General features: G+C 53.1%; 1 protein-coding gene across 8 annotated transcripts; it reads right to left on the reverse strand.

Moving 5' to 3' along the window:
• Nucleotides 1-3,725: 3,725 nt before the first annotated feature.
• On the reverse strand, nucleotides 3,726-13,373 carry CDC25B (cell division cycle 25B). Of its 8 annotated transcripts, XM_046679650.1 has the most exons (16): nucleotides 12,968-13,365; nucleotides 11,988-12,094; nucleotides 11,347-11,398; nucleotides 9,465-9,506; nucleotides 9,225-9,261; nucleotides 8,830-8,952; nucleotides 8,593-8,715; nucleotides 8,267-8,401; nucleotides 7,738-7,818; nucleotides 7,448-7,624; nucleotides 7,206-7,301; nucleotides 6,598-6,660; nucleotides 6,337-6,435; nucleotides 5,985-6,118; nucleotides 5,152-5,263; nucleotides 3,726-5,003 (listed from the first exon to the last, which is right to left on the reverse strand). In XM_046679650.1, exons 1-16 carry the CDS (start codon nucleotides 13,165-13,167, stop codon nucleotides 4,863-4,865), a joined length of 1,722 nt encoding a protein of 573 aa, XP_046535606.1. In that variant the 5' UTR covers nucleotides 13,168-13,365; the 3' UTR covers nucleotides 3,726-4,862. The 8 variants fall into 8 exon arrangements, with proteins under 8 accessions (XP_046535606.1, XP_046535605.1, XP_046535609.1 ...); XM_046679649.1 differs by having other exon boundaries at nucleotides 8,593-8,952; nucleotides 12,968-13,373; XM_046679653.1 differs by lacking the exon at nucleotides 8,830-8,952 and having other exon boundaries at nucleotides 12,968-13,370.
• Between the last annotated feature and the right edge of the window lie 7,137 nt (nucleotides 13,374-20,510).

The following is a 20,510-nucleotide window of genomic DNA, read 5'->3' on the forward strand; positions in this document are numbered from 1 at the left end:
GCTGACTCAGAGCCTGGCAGCTGCAGTCACCACCCACTCCGAGGGGAGTGTGTGCCAGTGTGGGCTGTGGGCTGTAGGCTGGGTGGGGCGGAGACAACCCTAGCGGCACTGCCTGGAACCCACACAAATGCCCTGGTGGGTTGGGTGGGAATGCTTCTTGCCTTCTGTCCCATAACCAACTGTCTTCTCGGAACAATAGACTGTGAATAACTCCATGTCATCCAGCCTCCTCTCAAGGCATGACTTTCATGGCTGCGCAACAGCAACTTCTCCATCATTACTCAACTTCCCTCTCCTGATCCTTTCCAGATTCCACGTGGCCGTGGACCTCCTTGTCTAAACATCCTTTCTGCACCACCAACAGTTTCGTTGCCTCTGGAAAGTAGGGGGCCTGTTCAATTCCAAGGAGAAAGACTTCTTAGAAATCATAAATCTTCTAGATGGTTGTGAGCTGTCGTCAGTGGAGGGACCCAAGCCAGTGACGTAAGCCAATTAACTCCAAAGAGTTACTTTAACTCTTTTAAGAATCTGACTTGAGGAAGACATAAAGACTAATATTTCAATGTAGGAGAGTCCAAACCCAGGCTGGGTCTATGGCGCGTGAACCCCTGCTCCTGCCACGGCACGGCGTGGAGGCTCAGCACTTGACAGTTATCAGAGCTCTTTGCTATATATGACAATCAAATTTTCTAGCTAAGAGAGAGAAATTAAAATTTACCAATTTTGATAAGAATGTGGAGCAACACACCTCTCCAGACACTGCTGGTGGGAAAGTAAGTTGGTAAATCAACCGTGGAGAAGTGTGGAAATTCCTAAAGCTGAACACACACACCACACCTAGCAATTCTCTCCTGGGTATGTTCCCAGCACAATTTGAAGTAGTCCCAAATAATCCATCAAGGGCAGAATGAAAATGTTCTATGTCTGGCTTATGGTAATGGTTACACAACTGTATGCATTCGTCAAAACTCACAGAACTGTACGCTCAGAAGGGTGAATTTTATTGCATATATGTTATACCTTAATTTTTTTAAATTTAAAAACGAGAAGATAAAGGAGTAGAATGAATAATTCATTTAGGAGTATGGCCATATAATGGACATACAGCAGTGAACTAGAATAAACTCCTGCTGAAGGAAAATGGATGCATCTCAAAATCATGACGCTGAGTGAAAGAAACCAGATGCAGAAAACTACAAACTGTACGGTTTCATGTACATGAAGCTCGAGAACAGGCAAAACTAACGTACCCTGATAGAGGTCAGAATAGTGGTGACCTCTGGAGTGCGAGGAACTGGGAGGGAGCATGAGGGAGCCTCCTGGGATGCAAGGAATGTCCTGAGTCTTAGCTGTGTGGTAGGTAGTTCCTCGGGTCTGTGCCCTATGCTTCAGATGTGTGTCCTTGATGAAATGTTAATTATTCCTCAATTTAAAAAGAAAACATTATGTTTTTAAATTTGTCATTGCAAGTTAGTCAGTGAGCAATTCAGACGGTGCCCAGACCCCACTGGTGCTGCTGCCTTGACCCGGCCTGGCTCAGGCCAGCTCCCCGCTGGGCCCAGCCCCACGCAGCTCTTTAACCACGTGAGCCGGCTGCACGTGGCTGCTCCCAGCCTCCTCGCCGGCTGGAATTCCTGCCCCACCCTGGCCCGAGCAAAACAACCTTTAAAACTGGCTGGCAGCCCAGGATTTTAAACCACTTCCCTGCCTGATCCTCTCCTCTTTATGAGCATCCAGAAAGAAAGTTCTCTTGCTGAGGGGAAGGGGGATTGGGGCACCTCTGCCCCATCCCCTGAACTTCCCAGGGGCGGAGGGGTCCTAGCCTGAGTTGGAGAGGTGAACCCCTGGAGCCCCTTCTCCCAGGCCTAGGCCACACCTCCCTCAGGGTAGATGTCATCTCCAGGGCCTTCTCTTGGGGTAGAGTTGTCTCCTGGCTTGACCAAGTGTCCCTCCCTGCCCTCCTCCTCCGTTTCCCCTGCAAAATGAGCTGAAAGCTGAGCTGGTGGGTCTAAGTCAATATGTAAGTGTCTGGAGCAGGCTCAGGGCCCCGTGACTACAGCTGTGAGTGTGATCGTGGGTTATGGGAGAGGAGAGCGGGCGTGGCCTCTGATGTCAGCCTCTGGCACACAGCCTGGGCCCTATCAGACACTCAGTACCCATTGCTCCCTCCTCCCCATGTGCCCTGATCCAGATTGATGGAGTGGGAAGTGGACACTCAGAGCAGAAGCCAGGCAGCCTAGCCCTACCCTTTTGGCTGCTCTGGGACCAAGGGGTGTGGGGGTGAGGAGTGGGAGAGTCCTGGGCACTAGAATGCCTGCTCTGCTTGTATCTGCTGTGTGACTTGGGTCAAGTGAGTGCCCTCTCTGAGCATCCAGCTGCCTTGCTCCTCTGTAAAAACGGGAAGGGGGAAGGGGTCACAAGACTGCCCGAGCACTCAGGGTGGAGCAGGCAAGTCTCAACATGACAGTGCCCAGGGCTCACTCTCTCCCCTCCTCTCGTTTTTCTTTCTCAGAGGTCTGCACATTTATTTTCGCTTTTCTGGGGCAAGTCCCCTCACCCAAATAAATGCTGGTCTTCATGCCAGCTGCCTGCTCAGTGGAAAGGGGCTTCCGGAGCCTTCAGGGCCCCTCCCTCCCTCAGCAGGGGCCTAGCCCTCAGACCATCAACACTACACCCTACCATCCCCAACCCGTTGTGCCCTTTCCAGGGGGCTCTGCACCAAGAGTGAAGACCAGTCGTTGGGGCATAAGAAACCTTGGGGACAAGCTGGGAGACAGGGAGGTGGCCTTTAGACTCAGCCTGGGAATCCAGAGTCCCTGCCTGTTGCTCTGCTAAGAAATAGCCTCCATTTTCCCACTTGCGAAATGGAGTGAATAATCATCGCACCACCTCACACTACTTCAGAAGGCAGATGAACTTTGACAGAAAGTGGGAAGGATGCCTGACGTGTGTGCGCTCTTCATCAGGCGGCATCTTATTCGTACATTTGCAAAGGTGTCCCCGCAATCATAGATAGTGCACATTTGGGGGCCGGGGGGTCATCTTCTCATCCGCAGTGGTATTCAGAGGGGATGTCCTGAGACACTGGGCTCGGGCCCGGGACGGGGCTTGTTCTTGATTGGCCCTTTCCCACTCTTTTGGTCTTGAACCAAATCTGGCCCGATTTGGTGGAACCTCTGCAGGGTGCTGGGGTATCTGAGAGGAAAACCATTTCCCTGACAGGCCAGGAAGGCTTCTGGGAGGAGGCGACATTTGAAATCAAATCTTAAAGGACTAATGGATGGGGGACAGCACTCCTGAGGATAATACAGCAGATGCAAAGGCAAGGAAATGTGTAGAGCAAGCTGTGGGGGTTCGACTCAGCGAGAGGTGAGGAGTGAGGCTGGGGAGGCCCTAGGCCCTCAAAGGCCGTGCCAGGAGACTTTTAAGTTTATCCTGAGGCCAATGGGGAGGCATTCACAATTCTAGAGGAGTGATGGCATCGCTCTTGCCTTCTTGGTGCGAAGTTTAGGAAGGATGAGCCCAGTCAGAGGTGCTTGAGCAGCCAGATGAGGGGCACGGGGAGGCTGAATCCAAAATCTGGGCAAGACTTGGGAAGAGAGCCTGAGACCTCCTCCCCAGGAGTCTTCCAGCCCCAATCTGCTGACCAGCTTGCCCCTCACCCTGTGCCACCATCAGGGTCTGCCATGGTCTTGTCAAGGGCCCCAGGACACGATGCTGGTTACTCAACTTGCTCAGTGCTTTATTGAAACAAAGCCCTAGCAGGTGACTCATCAGGGCTTCTACACAGCCCTTCCCACATCCTGAGATTCAGAATCCAGACGTGGCTCTGTCCTTGGTTTAGCTGCTTCTGTGACGTTTCCTCTTGAATATTTCCAAACCTTAAAGTGTAAAGATTTTGTCCACACAGATACACATATATCCCTGCCACAGGCTGTCACACTCACTGAAATGCTTCCACTCCGCGGGTTTGTGTGTGCAAGGCATTGTGCATCCACGGCCATCCATCCATCCATCCATTCATCCGTCCATCCAGGACAAGACAGCAGCAGGTCCTGACCAGTCAGGCCCCAGGGTTCACAGCAGTGGGAGCCGGGCTTGCAGCGGGCTCAGGATGCAGGCCGTAGCCCTCACCGAGGGCCCCCAAGGATAACAATATCCCTTTCTGAGGCAAAGAAGCCGGGGCCAGTAATTAACATTTGAGTCTCTAACCCCAACTGCACAGGGGGAACCTAAACCTCAGCCTGTGAATATCCTGAGATGACAGAAAATCAGACCAACAAATCAAGCAGGTAACACTGAAACAGGAAAGAGTAAGAGCTTACGTCTGTGCTGGAAGTGTTCGTGTGGAGGGACAGGAGGGAGGGTACATGGCAGACACCCCCAGGAGAGCTGCAGAGGGCCAGGCACAGGGCTCACTCCCAGGGTAGGGAGCAGCGCAGCCTCGGCCCCTCCTGGGGGGTGGGGTAGGTTTCCCCCAGCCTCGTACATACAAACAAAGCCCCTGGGAAAAAAGGGGGCCTTCTGGACACAGGAAGACAAAGGGTTAACCCAAACAAGGAAGAAAGAAAGCAAAAAGGCTCCTGCTGGACACAAAATACTTCCTTTGAGCTGGACTTAATCCAATTTCAACAGGCTGGGCTCTTCCAGGGGTGAGGGGAGAGGGGGGAGCACCAGAATATGAAGTATGGTTGGAGTGAGACAGGAGATGGGGCGAGGGACAGACGGACAGGACACCCTCGCCGTGTTTCCCCTGGACAGCACCTGGGGCCTCCGGCAGACCCTCGGCCCTGCAGGCCACTAGGCGGCTGGCACCCAGGCCACGCGAGGCAAGGAAGGCAGGCGGGACTGTCGCCGGCCCTTCACTGGTCCTGCAGGCGGCTGCAGAGCTCCCGCCGGCTCCGCTCCCCGGCCCAGCTGCGCGTCTTGAGGCGGAAGGTCTTCAGCTCGTCCTTGAAGGCCTCATGGTTCATGGGCCGGTAGTCCTGGGGTTCACAGAAGGTCTAGGGCAAGATGGGAGGGGTCAGTCAGCGAAGGCCCTGGGTAACTCTGGGGGGACCCAGCCCTTCTCTGAGGGCTACCACCTGCCCAAGCCCTTTCTCTGCAATCCAACCCTCCCACAGAGGCTGTGGCCACCCCCAGCCGTGGTACCGGGTGCTGTGGGAAGAACTCCTTGTAGCCGCCTTTAAGGATATACATCTCAGGATAGTAGAGGCTGGGGTAGTCGTTGGCAGCGCGGTCTCTTTCCCTGATGAAACGGCACCTGGGACCAGCAGGGGTGTGGGGGTCAGAACTGGGCATGCAGTGGGGTGTACCTCAGGGGACCTGCTCCCTGCACCCACTCCTTTGAGGGCCTTGGGGAGCCACAGCAGGTTTCTGAGTGCAGGAATGTCAGCCACAAGAACACTATTAGACGTCTGGTTAGGGCTTAGAAGAGGTTAGGGAGATGGAAGGAAGGAGGTGAATCGAGGGGGCTCTCTGTTTCTAGAAGGCATTTGCACAATCTTTCTTGGCGATATCTGGCCTGGACTGGGAAAGGGGAAGCAGAAAGGAGAGAAGTGGACAAAGTTCAAGACATAGAATTCAGGAGTTCTGGATAAGACCTGGTGAGGACAAGGTGGGGAGAGGAAAGGACAATCGAACTCTGAAGGGTCCACGTCATGAGGATTGGGACAGGGCCCCTGGATTTTAAGGACACTGCTGGAGACTTGGAACCAGATTTCGTGGGGGTGGCGGCAATGGACGGAGGGTGGAGGGGATGCCTGACCAGAAGGACAGTGAGAGGGAGATGGGAGGAGGGTGCCATGCACAGGGAAGCAGGCTGGGGTCTGCTCCAGGCCATCAGATGAAACAAGAGGCCCAGGCTGAGAAGGGGTGGGAGCTAGGCTCGGGCCTCTTGGCCATTCGATGGCTCCAGCATGCACAAGCCTGGGTGGGGAAGTATAGGAGAAGACACTAGCCGGCTGGGCAGAGCTGGGACTCACATGCGGGGCCCGCGCTCAGATGAGAATTCACAGTGGAAAATGAGGATGATTCTCTTGTCCAAACTACGGGGAGTGATAGGGCTCTGCAGCAGGAAGGTCTCGGCATCCCGTTCCAGGGGCAGGTTCACAGCAGTCTGCCAGAGGAGGCGGAGGTCAGGCCACAGCCCTGGGCCTGGGCAGTGGACCCCTCCCCCATGCAGTCCCCAACTTTCAGACAGGTGACCCCACCTCCTGCTGAGAAGGATCCTTCCCCATGAGAGGGTGCACCCACCATCCACCAATTCACCCTCCTGGCACAGAAAGGATAGAACAGGGTGGGTCTTCAGGGTCTCTCCCTGTGACCCTGCCTCACCTTGATGTGCCCTCCTTCATACTCGTACGGGTATCTGCAGTCCACAATCAGAAACCTCTCCACGATGTTGCTGAACTTGCCCATCAGCAGGGCCACCATCTATAGGAGGCCATGGACGTGGGTCCCAGCAGGTCAGGCTGGCAGACAGGAGCTGGCCCCTAACCTTACAGCTGACCCAGTGCTTGCAGCCCATCCCCAGGGAAAGTTAACAGGCAAACAGCAGTCCCAAAGATGCCCGGAGAATGGCTCATCCCCACGTACCGTTTCTGGTGAGATGTACTTGAGGTCTTGGTGTTTTCCATCCACAGTCTGTAGGAGGAAGGCCTGAAAGGAAGCGGGGAGAGAGAGAGATTGAGACAGAAAGAAGAAAGAAAGTGAAACTGGTAAGACTAGGAGCCTGGAAAGAATGGAGTTTCATTCCCAAGCCCAGAGGCCACACCTGCTTTGACCTTCAAGGTCAGCTCTGGTTCCGATAGCAACCAACAGGCGTCTCTTGAATCTGACACCCAGGGAATAACCTTCCAAAGGGAAATAAAGAAGGGGAGCAGAAGAGATGAACTCTTGCTTCCTGCCCCCATACTCTGCCAAGTTGGGGATGAGGCCCAAGGAGTTTCCAATCTAGATGTTAGTTAGTTTGGAAATGTTTTCCAAGGTTGAGATACAACTGATGCCCTGGACAGATTTGAGATAGAGTCAGGAGACCAAGGAGAGTCAGAGAGAGGAGTCTAGATGAGAATAAAGGATGATAAGATTCGAAGGACAAAGCGAAGGTGGCTCCTGGGAAGAGAGGGAAGTGCTGAAGCAGCTGCTGGGCTTGGGGGCCGCAGTCAGTAAAAGGTCGTGCCTCCTGAAGGCCCCACTGCTGGTACCTTGGAGTAATCCCCAATCAGTTCACGGTGGTCACTGTCCAAGATGTTCTCAATCTCATCGTGACACAATGACTTCGAGCGGAGAACGCGGGCTTTCTGTGAGGCAGACGGTGGCCAAGGTCAGGGGTGAGGCTGCCTCTCAGTGCCCCATCTGGCTGGTATCCCCTCTTCCCTGCACCCTGCCCTCTGCCACAAACCCGGCTGAGAAGGGCTTGCAGAGTGGACCAGGAGAGGGCACTCACAGGTTCCTCGGCCTCCCGCTGCTCCTCTGAAGGGGTCACGCTCCTCCTCCGCTTGTTCTGTATGGGCAGGTCCCTGTCCTGGGGCCGCTCCAGCCTCTTGAGGATGGGCCGGATCACGCTGCAGGGCATGGATGGAGAGCGGAAGAGCCGCTGGCACTTGCTGTGCATGATCAGGTCCTGGCAGGGGCAGCAGGTTGGGGGTCAGTGTGTCCAGCCCCTGCCCCCCAAATCCCACCTGAAGGGTAGGACCCTACCCCTCCAAGTCCTGAGGGGCCACCCCAGAGGCCCACCTGCTCCTCTTCCTTTTCCGAGGTCTTGACCAGTGGGGCGCTAATGAGGCTCTCCATGCCTGGAGGGACTGCATCTTCATCCTGAGGCCAAGTCAGCAAGGGTATGGTCACATCCTCAGGCACAGGCCAAACCCCTCAAGGCCCTGAGACCTCCAGCGCAGCCTTCCTCGTTCTCCCAGCAACCCCCAGGCCAGCAGCCCTCGCTGGCCCTGCTAGCACCTCCACACAGGGCAGCCCCCAAGAACCAGGAAGCTGCAGGGCCCTACTTGCTGCTGGGGCTCTACAGAACTGTGAGAAGTGTAGCCAGGCAGGAGGGCCAGCCTTCCCTCCGCCCTGCGCATCCTCCTCTTACTGCAGCCACCTGCTCCTCTCTGATTGGCCAGAGCTCAGACTGTGACTTGGTGACCTCCAATTCCTCTTCTGACATTGGACTGAGGTCACAGTCTTGCTGCAGGAGCTCAAGGCTCTCTTCTTTTGGGAGATCCCAGGGAGGGAGAGGTAGGGGGCCTGATGGCACAAGCCTGTTTACCTTTAAGTCACTCTCCAGGATGTCCACGAATCCATCATCCTCCTCGGTGGCCCCCTTGGTGGGGGTCAGGGAGAAGCAGCATCGGGCCAGGGGACTCAGCTCCTCTACTTCCATCTTGCGCTCAGGGGTGAGACACTGAATGGATGACAAACAGAGACGGGCTACTTAGGGGTGGGGACCTGAAGCAATCCCCACCGCTCATCCTTCTGGGAAATGGTTCCCACTGCCTTGGGGCTCAGGATCGCCCTCCCATCCCTGAGGCTGCCTCCAGGAGCACCCGCCCTGCGTGCACGCCTGCCCTGCACAGGTCAGCTCTCCTGGTGTACCATCAGGTCGGGGGCCGAGCTTGGCCTCTGGGCAAAGGCTTCTCTGCGGCTGGCCCACTCTGCCAGAGCATGGGCGTGGCTGGAATGTGTGGGCTTCCATGGCATCTTGAAGACAAATCCATCCTGTGGGCAAGATCGGGGTTGGGCGGGGGGGACGTCATCAAATGCCAGAAAAGCATCCCAGCACACCCCCTTCTCTCTCTGGAATGCTCCCACTCCAGCCTTCTGGAAGCGCACATTCTCTTTGTCCTCCCCAGAGCTGTGGGCAGCTCGGCTGCATGCCTCGCTTTTCCTCCAGCTGCCGGACGCTTGGGAGTTGGTGATGTTCCGTAGTACAGGACTGTGACCCAGAAGCCTCACCTAGGGAGTCAGGAGGCAGCAGGTGCTGAAGGCTGCATTCCTCTGGCAACGGCACAGTCCCGACCTTCTCCCATCCCTCCTCCAACTCCTCCAGCTCCTCCATCTACCTCCGCAACTCCATCTCCCACAGCCAGATCAGGGACACCTGACGGCTTCAAGTCTAACCTCCGGAAGTTGACCCCAGAACCCTCCTGCTCCTCCCCAATCCTGGTCAACGTGGCTGAACTTCCCATGAGGCCTGAACCTCCCATCAGGCCTCACAGGGCACTCACCGGCAAGGACTGGAAGCGCCGGATGGAAAACTGCTCACTGCAGAAGGAAACAGGGACACGTCAAGACCCATGACAGAGAGCATGCAGGATGCCCCTCTACCACAGAGCCCTGTGCACACCATGGGAGGGCCTGGGAAAGCACCCTTCCTTGCTTACTCTACCCAACCCCAGCTGGGCTGTGGGGAAAGCCTGTGGTGGGTAGCCCACCGGAGCCTGCATGAAGAAGGCCAGAGCACTCACTTTCGAATGACCCGGCTGGCTGCCTGGATGGCCTGTTCAAACCTAGGAGAGAGAAGGGTCCCATGCAGTCCACTTCCCGCTACAGTCCATCGTCCACCTCAAGCATCAGGTCCCCAGTCCACAAGACTCAGGGGCCAGCACTCAGGCCAGCGGAAAGAGGAGATAGGAAGAATGCCAATTATCAGGGGGCCCAGGTATTGGGGAGGGGGGAGATGAGAGGCAGCCTGGGACTTTAAAGGCTGCCCTGAATGGAAGAGGGCTGAGAGAATGGCAGCGATGGAGACAGCTGTGGCAGGTCGCAGGGTGGCTGAGGCGTTACCAAGGCAACAGTCTCACCAGCCTGCCCACAGGCCTTCCACCTGTATGCAAATCACCTCAGCGGGGCCATATGGCCACCAGGAAAGGCATCCATCCATGCCACGATGACAGGCCTTGGCTCAACAATGTGGGTATCTCCAGGGCCTGGATGCCAGCAAGGCTGGGCTTCCTTCCCCTTATGTGGGACTGTCCTGGCTCCCCCCAGGACAGGGGCCTGGTTAAGCACACCCCTGGATCAGCCCCAGGCTGCCACGCCAGACCCCTGAGTGACAAATGTGCAGGGTCACATCCGCTCCTCCCTCCTATGGAATTTTCCAGGACCCAGCCTCTGTCCCACCCCCTCCTCCTGCCTTAGAAGAGGCCAGCAGGCAAGGAATTCCAACAGATGTTCCTTTTGAGGCTAGGGCACAAGCTTCTATAGATAGGCCCCACCCCCCTAGCTATGTTACCAGAGACCACCTGCTACTTGGGGCTTTTATGTGTCTATGCATACACACACACACACACACACACACAGACACACACACTTCTTTCTGAGAAACTGTGTAACTGTCAAAGCAGGTGCAGAGGTGGGGGGGGTACTTAGGGCTAAAATGTCAGGGGGATGGCTCCCAGGTCCGGGGGAGGGTGGCTGTGCCCAGCCAACCTGGCATCAGGGATGACCAATTTCATTGGCTTGTTTTCCGATCTGCACCTGGGCCTTGAGGGTTAAGCAAGGACAGCTCTGTGTTGCCACCAAAACCCAACCTGCGTTTCCCCACACCTCCACCCAACCCCCCCCAACTCATTTCCTGTTTGTGAACGAACCCTGCAGCCCAGCCTAGTCTGATCAAAGACAATGGGAGGAAAGACAAACACTACCCTAAACCCAAAGCCATGGTCCCCCAGCCCAGGCTGGAGATGCCAGCTGTCCCCACTATTGCCTGGCAGCTGCTCTCCCTGCTGAGGCCCAACAGCTGGATGGGAACAGCTGTGTTCTGGAAGGTGCTCCTCATGCCCCACAACCAAGGGAAAGGGATCTGTCCCAAGTAGAACCAGCTCCCTCTCACAAAGGGCCTGGTCCAGGGGTTGGCCAGAGGGTCAAGTGTCACTGAAGCCAGAGGTTGTTGATAGGATGGCCGAAGGCCAAACCAGCCTGCAGCAACTGTTTTGTTTGGTTTAGAGTGAACAGAAAGGTTTTGATTTAGTTGGACTATATTTTAAAATTGTGATATTCCACAGAAAAATATGCGTATAGGGCAGAAAGAAAAACAGGATCCACACCAGGCCTGTATTCCCACAAGACAAGGGCTGGCTGGAGTCAAGTATCTACTACTACCAGTGGCCACTGTCCCCACCACTCCAGCCCTGAGCCCACTCTCAGCTGCTCCCGTGAGAGCAGACCCTTCTCTGAGTCAGGGAGCAGAATCCCAAGACTTGGGAAGGTCAATTAGTCCCCACAATGGGGATGGGGGGGGGGGGGTCTGACCACTTTCCCAGGCTTCTCCAGAGTTCATGCTAGAAATGGGATTCCCAGGGGCAGGCACCAACTCCTTGATGGTGGGAATCCCTCTTCTCTACTCACGTCTGCTCCGCCATCTGGGGGTCCATGGGGCTGGGAGAATCCATACAGAGACCTGGGGGGACAGAGCGCCTTGGTCTGAAAGGAGTGGGATTTCCTGCACTTTCTCCACCATTCCCAACCCTATTCAGAGAAGCGAAAAAACCCGTTTCTATTTTAGATCTTGGCACATTACAAAATGAAACCAAAAAACCCACCCATGGACCCTAAGGACTCCACTCCCTGTTTACTATGGAAACTCCTCTACATAGGTTTTTAAACCTAAACTTCGCTAGGCATTTTTCTTGAACTGGTTTAAAATAATTTGTTCTAGAAGAAATAACAACCTTTTGAAGGAAAAAGTTACAGCTAAAGGCAAGTGAATGTTATAAAATGACCAACTTTCAGCCCTAATGCCTCCCAGGCAGGACTGTGGTTCAGGGACTTTGGCGCCCAGTTTCAAATAGGTAAGATCTGTCTCCGTAGAGGGCCCCGCCCAACCTCCCCGCTCCGCCAGTCTGGGCTGGGTGTGGTGAGCCCCATCAGAGGTGGGCTGAGGGAGGTTCCTGAGCCCACCAGGTGTGGGATGGGTGTTAGTTTGATCTGCAGGGAAGTGGGGAGGCTCAGGTAGCCCCCCAAACTCCCCTGGCACCCCTGGGCCTCACCTGCATCAGAAGATTCAGAGGACTCAGACGACAGGGAGGATTCAGACACCCGCCGGGACAGGGATAGGCGTGTGAGCAGGCTGCCTACCTGAGTCTTTGGGGTCTCACTGGGAAGGGAGCAGGGACCCAGAGAAGGAGAAAGGTAAATATGGGGCTCAAGGGCTGGCTGGCCCGTGTTCCCACCAGCCACCCACCTCTGAAGAGCGATCTAGCCTCTGCACTGCCCCCAGGGAGGTGATGGTGTAGAGGGCCCACCCTCGTCTCAGGCTTTCAACAGAGGCCCTAAGTGTCTTGTTTTTGTCGACTGATTTAAGAAAGGTCTTCCTGGGTACAGGGGGAGGTGAGCCCAGGGCAAGAGCTAGCAGGTGGGCTGGGGGCCATCCCCTGGGATGGTGGGGCAGCAAAACGGCCCTGGAGGGCCTACCCCTAAACTCTTGAGGCCCCTACCCATCCACGAGCCTTTCTGGAGGAAGGATGGAGACTTGGGTCTCTATTGCTCAAGGACAACCCCGCCTGGACCCTGCAGACTTGCTCAGGGAGCAGGACCAGTTTTAACCCCTTAACCCCAGGGAAGAACTGGGTGGAGGGTGCAGGGGCATGGACATATGAGAATGGGACAGCTCTACCACCCTCAAGTTCCCCCTCCAGGCTCAGGATCCCTTGCCTGGGGCAAAATGGTGGCAATTTGGGCAGAGATTAGGGAGACAGCATGGTGGAGGAACACCGAGGGAGGAGGGGGAAAGAGAAAGAGGGTCTCCAGAGACTGGTGCTGGCCAAGAGCAAGTCACCAGGAGCGGGTCAGCAGCGCAGCCCTGGCCTCCCTGCCCTTGTCCCGAGCCCCTGAAGCAAGTTCTGCCCGGGAAACCTCCCAACTCTGCCTCTCGGATTCGGTTCCTATGCCGGGTTCCCCAAGGAGGCCCGGAACCAGCACCCTGGTGCGGGCCTCTCATCCCACATCCAGCCTCCTTGGGGCACCCTACCTGCCAAGCCCGGCGAGGTTGTACATGGTCTGGGTGAGGGTGGTGACCGGCGAGGAAGCGGCCGCGCGCTTCGGGGACCCCAGGAAGCCATGAGCTCCCAGCCGGAGGCCCGGGAGGTGGCCCGGACGCTCGGCGCCACCGCGCGCGCCGGCCGGACTGAGAGCCAAGCCAGGCGCGGGCTCCGGCTGAGGCAGCTCCATCGCGGCGGGGCCCGCAGAAGGCTGGCCGGAGGGCTGGGCGCAGGGCGACCAACAAACGCTGGGCACAGCTGGCCGGGACGAGGTAGGGAGCGGGCCCGGGGTGGAGGGGGGAGGGGGGAGGAAGAGCAACGGGGCCAGAGCGAGGGAGGAAGGAGGAGAGGGAAGCGGGGAGGGTGGGGAGGGATGGAGGGATGCGGGGGACCAGCCACCAGGTCGGGACGCCTCTAGCAGCAGCTGCCACTTCCACCTCCTTATATATTCGAAAAATAACAGCGGCCGCGCCGCCGTACGCCACCAATGGGGGCGCGGGTTAGAAGAGGGCGGGGCCGAGGGCGGGGCCCGTGGGAGTGAAAGGCGCGGAGGCTGGACCAGCATGGCACCGCCCAGTCCCAGGCTTTGGGTGGGGTGGAGGAATTGGGGTTTCTCCCACGCCCTCCGCAGCCCCCCAGCCAGGGCTCGAGGATCCTGGCTTCCCAAATTCCGCTTCTCAGGATGTGGTTTGGAGCTGCACACCCCCAGCGGAGAGAGCCCCAGAGAAAGCAGCAACCCCCTAGGGTGGCCTCAGAGGGACCCCAGGCAGGTTTAATATAATTTACAACCACCGTAGGCATCTTGAGAGGCTCCGCTCTTGGAGTTTGCCAAACACAGCTGCGCTGCACGGTCTGTGTTCTTCTCTCCACAGACCCGACTTTGAGGCGTGGAGAAGTTCATTAACTCGTTCAAGGTCACGCGATTGGGCAAGTGGTGGAGCCGAGATTCGCCCCAGGCGCCTCTGCTCCCGCAGCCTCCCTGCCCCCGCGACTGGCAGCGTGGAGTGGCGCCAAAGCGTAATTCCCACGCGCAGCCCCCCAGCGCAGGAGGTGGACCGGCGGTGGGGGCCGACGTGCAACTGATGAGCGCTTCCGGGGGCCCCAGGTTAGATGTGACCCCAAGGGGTCCGATTTTCTTCGGCAGCCCCAGAGCAGGCTCTAATGGTTGGCCTAGGCATGAGTTTTGGCAGTGGGGGCCAAAGAAGGTGTCGGCGACCTCAAAACCCAGTTATGGAAGTATCTCATACCCGTTGATGGTTTGGCTAATGTGGTGCCAATGGCATCATACTGTTTAATTGCTGTTTCTTTGATGATCAGGTAGGCCAAATGTGTCACTAGTTTAAACTGAGCATCTTCTAATTATCTAATCACCTTCCAGCGAGCTCACTTTCAGAAGGCTGCGCCCGACATCGAGGGGGCGGTAAGCAGCTTCCAAATCCGATCTTCCCAGGGAAGAGGTGGCCTCTGGCTGGGCGGAGCGCAGCCCAGGAAGGAAGGAGCTGCGGCCTTGCGCCCCTAACCGTGCAGCCCCAACCCTCGGCCAAGGCTGCAGTGGGTCGGAGTGGCAGAAGGGAGAGCCTGGTGGTGGGGGTTTGGGTGAGAGGGGCGAAGAGGACTTTTCCTTCTCAATATTTTGCCCAGTTTATGTGCTGTGCCAGGCGCTATGCTACGCGCTGAGCAGGGCTGAGGTTTCCGGTTCATCGTCCTAGGTCAAGGGTCTAGCTACGGACCTCCAGCCACTACTCACAGCCCAGGCTGTGACTGCCCTGGTTGGGGAAGGGGAGGCGAGGAGGAGGAGGAGGAAGAGAAGGAGGCAGACTGTGAGGCCTCCCACCTCAAAGACCGGAAATAAAACTTCCCTGAGGGTTGCATTTTCAAAATCATCCCATCAGGTGTTATCCACACACACACACACCCCTCTACCGGGTGTGGGGAGGGTGTGGGGCCGCGGCGGGAGATGGGGGAGTTACATTCTTGAATCCCTAGAAATCCCAGTCAGAGGTCACCTCTGGGCCAGTGAAGAGGGGCCAGGATCAGAGGAGTCATTCCAGAGCATCCCACACATCAGCTCTGTGTATCTTCCTGAATCTCCTTTTGTCAAGTAGATCATAGATTACGTGCTCAATTAAAAAAACCAAAAAAACAAAACTAGTCAATAAAAATAAACTAAAATAAATATTTGCAACCATATTGTAAGAGAAACAAATCCTCCCATCCAGCCAGGCCCTGGTTACAATGACACTTCTGAGCTGCAGAAGGCTCCATCCACCCATGAAAAGGAAGGCCCTGGTGCTGGACTGTACACATCAAGTTCTGGGCTCATTTGAGAGGGTCTAGTGTGACCCTGGGCCCTTGGCAGAAGAGGAGGAAAAATTATTGCATGTTTGCCAAATCCTTCTGCTTCTCCAAGCCTCTTCCCACACAGCATCTTCTTGGTAGGATTATTTTTTCTAGTGCCTTTTCTGTCATGGCTTGTGACATGTGAAATGTTTGTTGTTTTTTGTGTTTTTTTGAGGAAGATTAGCCCTGAGCTAACATCTGCCACCAGTCCTCCTCTTTTTGCTGAGGAAGACTGGCCCTGAGCTAACATCCGTGCCCATCTTCCTCTACTTTATAAGTGGGACGCCTGCCACAGCATGGCTTGATAAGTGGTGCGTAGGTCCGCACCTGGGATCTGAACCGGCGAACTCCGGACTGCCGAAGTGGAACATGCAAACTTAACTGCTGCGCCACTGGACCAGCCCATGAAATGGTTTTTAAAAACTGGTACATGGTACCAAAAATTCAAATAGAGGAGAAAATTCAAATGGTATAAAAGGGCAGTGAAAAGTCAGTCTCCCACCCCACATAAAGCTTCAGGACCCCTCCCCGGAGGCAGCTACTATGATAAATGTGTTCCATATTCTTCTGGAGATAGTCTAAAATGGTCCTAGCTAATAGAAACACAATGGAGGCACAAATAGGAGCCACATATGTAATTTAAAATTATCTAGAAGCCACACTAAAAAAAGCAAAAAGGAAACATGAAATTTTGATATTTGACTTAACCTCATACATTTAAAATATTATCACTTCAATATATTATCAATATAACAATTATTAATGAGATATTTTACATACCTTTTTTTGGGTACCAAGTCTTCAAAGTCCAGTGTGCATTTTACACTCACAGCACATCCCAAATTGCACTGGCCACATTTCAAGTGCTCAACAGCCACATGGGATCAGTGGCTACCATAGTGGACAGTGCAGGTCTCTACATTTACAAGCATATATATGCCCATATTTTTATAAATACACCAATGGTAGATGAAACATTGTTTTACACCTTTCTTTATTTTACTTGGAGATGAATCCATATGAGTGCCATAATGGTCTATATTTATTCAATTCTCTAATGCTGAACATTTAGGTTATTAGGTTTTATAATGATGCACCAGGTATGCACAGAATAGATTCCTAAAGAGGAAGGTATGGGCTTTATTTATTGAAATCTCCCTTTCCCTTTCCTGAATCTCATCTCCACAAGCTGAGTGAGCTATTGAAGAACAGGGATCAAGTCATTTACCTCTTCTCCTGTCTCCCAGCACCTCGCATAGGCCAGAGCCTCAAGGCTGGCCTCTGACCCCACTATCCCACTTCTAGCGATTTCTTTTAAGGAGATGATAAAAGTACACACAGACATATGTTCTCTGAGTCATTGTTAATATCAATGAAACAGAGATATGGGTGTCCGTTAATAGGAGAACAGACAACGAGGGCAGTTTCTCCATACTGTGCAGTATCTGCAGCCTTTAAAAGAGAACAAGCATGAGCCGGGGGGTATAGGCTGCCTGGCCCCTGGCAGGGTCCCAAAAAGTAATTGTTGATTATTGAATGATTACATATTGGGCTTTTGGAAAATAGTCTTTTGAAGGAAGGATTCTCATAGTAAAAGAAGTTTGAAACTCAATGATGTAGATGTTTATTGACATGAAAAGATGTTCACAATATGTGCTACAAAATATTATGCCAAGTATGGTCTCATTAAAAACAATATGCACAGAAAAAGTATCCTACAAGGATATTCTCTGAGCGATAGAACTAAAGGTGATCAAATGTTTTTATCTTCAAAATTTTCTGTTTTAAAATATTTTCCAAAGAACAGATATAATTTTTGGATTAATTAAAAGAGCATGAACGATCTCAATCTGGCAGTTCCTCAAACAATTAAACATAGAGTTAGCATATGACCCAGCAATTCCACTCCTAGGTATATACCCGAGAGAAATGAAAACATATGTCCACACAACAACTTGCAAACAAATGTTTATAGCAGCACAATTCATAATTGCCAAAAGGTAGAAACAACCCAAATGTCCATCGACTGACAAATAAACAAAATGTCATACATTCAGACAACAGAATATTATTCAGCCATAAAAAGAATAAAGTACTGATAGATGCTACATCATGGATGAATCTTGAAAAAATGATGCTAAGTAAAAGAAGCCAGTCATAAAAGACACATATGATCTGATTCCATTCATATGAAATGTCCAGAACAGGGAAACAGAAAGTAGATTCGTGGTTACTTATGGCTGGGGAGGGGGCAGCGGCAGCTAGGGAAATGATAGCTAAAGGGTATAGGGTTTCTTTCTTTCTTTCTTTTTTTTTTTAAAGATTGGCACCTGACCTCACTGTTGCCAAGATTCTTTTTTTTTTCTGCTTTTTCTCCCCAAATCCCCCAGGTACGTTGTTGTATATACATATATTTTTTAAAGATTTTTTATTTTTCCTTTTTCTCCCCAAAGCCCCCTGGTACATAGTTGTATATTTTAGTTGTGGATCCTCCTAGTTGTGGCATGTGGGACACTGCCTCAGCGTGGCCTGACAAGCGGTGCCATGTCTGCGCCTGGGATGCGAACCAGTGACACCCTGGGCCGCCGAAGCAGACTGTGTGAACTTAACCACTCGGCCACGGGGCCGGCCCTGGGTTTCTTTCTAAGGTGAGGAAAATGTTCTAAGACTTACTGGTGTTCTAAAATTGTGGTGATAGTTGCATGTATCTGTGAATTGTATACTTTAAATGGGTGAATTGTATGGTATGTGAAATATATCTTGATAAAGCTGTTAAAAATAAAAGCATCTTCTATAGAGAATTGGGGGAGAGATGAGGTATTTCTCTTGGGACTCTTGGCTCTAGGAACTCTAGGAATGTCCTCGAATGGCTGGACAACCTCTTTCCTGCTAACTGTATCTGCCCCCCATCAACAGGCCCACAAGTCTTCGACTTCCAGGCCTATCCTGGGCATCATACAAATGGCACTGGTACTGCCACTTCCAGGACAGAAAAGAAGCCACACACAGATGCTGATGGCATAGGCACTTCCAGACACCTGGTGTACCCACTGCCTGTAGCAGTGCACAGGACCCATTTCCACTCCCTCTCAACTGACCATTTCCCACACGAGTCCATCTGGAGCCCTTGGGATTCTCTGCCCCCCCCAACCCTCTATAAGCCCCCATCTTTCCAATTTTCCACCTTAGGGAAGTCCACAGTCCACCTTCTCTTCTCTTGGCTCTGGCTGTCCAAAGCTGTCCACCAGGCTTAATACCCATTCCACTTACCTGATCACTATTCTTCGTGCTGCTCAGTAAGCTTTCCATTCTCCTATTCAAATTAAAGGGGCTGTAGTACTTGCTTATTGAAGAAAACTTGGAAAATTCAGCAAAGTAGGAAAAAAAGGCCCACCCACAGTCCATTTACCCAAACACCATTGATTATAAGCCAGGATGGGTGAGGAGGCAGGAGGGACACATGTGCACATGGATGAAACCTCCAAAATGCAGACACGCTTTTCTGAAGATGCGGGGGAAGGAGTCCTCAGCCAGGTGGCCCTACATTCACCTTTGAATAGGGCCCATACACCCATTATGGGCCAAGCACTGATCTGGCTCCTCTAGGAAAAAGTCTCTCATGTTTTCTTCTGGGCCTTGAGATTAGAAGACTATTTTTTTATATTTCATGGGAAAGGCCTCTCTAAGTAAGACACAAAGCCCAGAAGCAATGAAGGAAAAAATTGACAGACCTGCCTGCTTGGAGACTAAAAACTTCTCATATCTAAGACTCCTTAGGCTAAGTTAAAGGATAAGTGGCAGGCTGGGAGAAAATATTTGCAACATACTTAAAGTATTTTATGTTCAAAGGATATGAAGAGCTCCTAAAAGTCAACAAAAATACAAGAGAATGTATTTGGGCAAAGGATATGACTAGAAAATTCACAAGATTCAAATGGCCAGTCCCCATAAGAACAGAGAAATGCACACTAAAAACAAAAGGGAGTTACACTTTCTTCCCTTGGCTTCCAGAACGCCACACAGGCTTGGTCTTTCTCCTACCACTTCAGCTGTTCCTCATGAGTTTCTTGTTAGTCCTTTCCTGAGTCCTTGACCTTGGAGAGCCCAGGGCACTTCCTTGGTCCTCTTTTCTTTGTCTACACCCACTTGCTTGAAGCCTCAACCAGTCCTAGGTCCTCGGCCTGTCCCCCTGGGTCACAGCCTTCCTCTCTGCCTACTCCTCATGCTATTCCAAGTGGTTTTTTAAAACACTATAGTGCAGTCATTGTTTTAAGAATTTGTCATTTTTATGTGTTTGCTGCAAGAGGAGGTTTCAGGGATTCACGTGTATGTGTGCTTATGTACACACATGACATTATTTCCGTAGGTGCAAACACATACATTCATGGCTACATGCATGGAAAAGCCCAGAAAGCGACGCACCCGGATGTTAGCAGTGTTTATCTATGGATTGTGGGATTACCATCAAATAGATTTAAAACTGTAATGTGGCTTATAAAAATAACCATTTAAAGGGGTAACAATAGGTTACACAGATTGGTGTTCATCCATAATCGGAGCAGTATACAACCATTAAAAAGCAGGTTGGCAATACTTTACTGATATGGCAAAATTCTCATCACTTGATGCCAGGTAAAACAGCAGGAGATGCCAGATATACAGAAAATACAGTCTGATGCCGCTTTTATGCAATAAATTTAAAAAAAAAAAACAAAAAACGGCATGCGCCTAGAGAAAAGACTGGAAGGAAACGTATCAAAATGTTACCTGCACATTTCTCCAGGTGTTGAGGTGAAAGATGATTTTTAGTTTCTTCTATTTTTCAGTTTCTGCAAAAAACGTGAGTTATTTTTACCGTAATAAAACAAAATACAACATACAGTTGGTCTTCTTTATAAGCAGTAAATCGCTGCCCACCCAGCGCAGAGGCCGGACACCGCGCCCCAGCCCGCGCTGCAGCCCGCAGGTCACCGGACGCCCGAGCGCAGGCCGGTACAGCAGGCCGCAGCGCCCCCCCGCGGTCGGCCCGGGGCGGCGGGGAGGGGGTGGGTGCGGAGGGTGGGGAGGCGGTGCCGGGCGTCCCCGCGCTTCCCGCGAGATCCCGCTCCGCCCGCTCCGCCCCGCTCGCCTCGCTCCCCGCTCCCCGCGCCGCGGCACTTCCTGCCCACCGCGCCCGCGCCGCCCGCCCTCGCC

The sequence above is a fragment of the Equus quagga genome, chromosome 12 (genome assembly GCF_021613505.1).
Source record: "Equus quagga isolate Etosha38 chromosome 12, UCLA_HA_Equagga_1.0, whole genome shotgun sequence".
Lineage (NCBI taxonomy): Eukaryota > Metazoa > Chordata > Mammalia > Perissodactyla > Equidae > Equus > Equus quagga.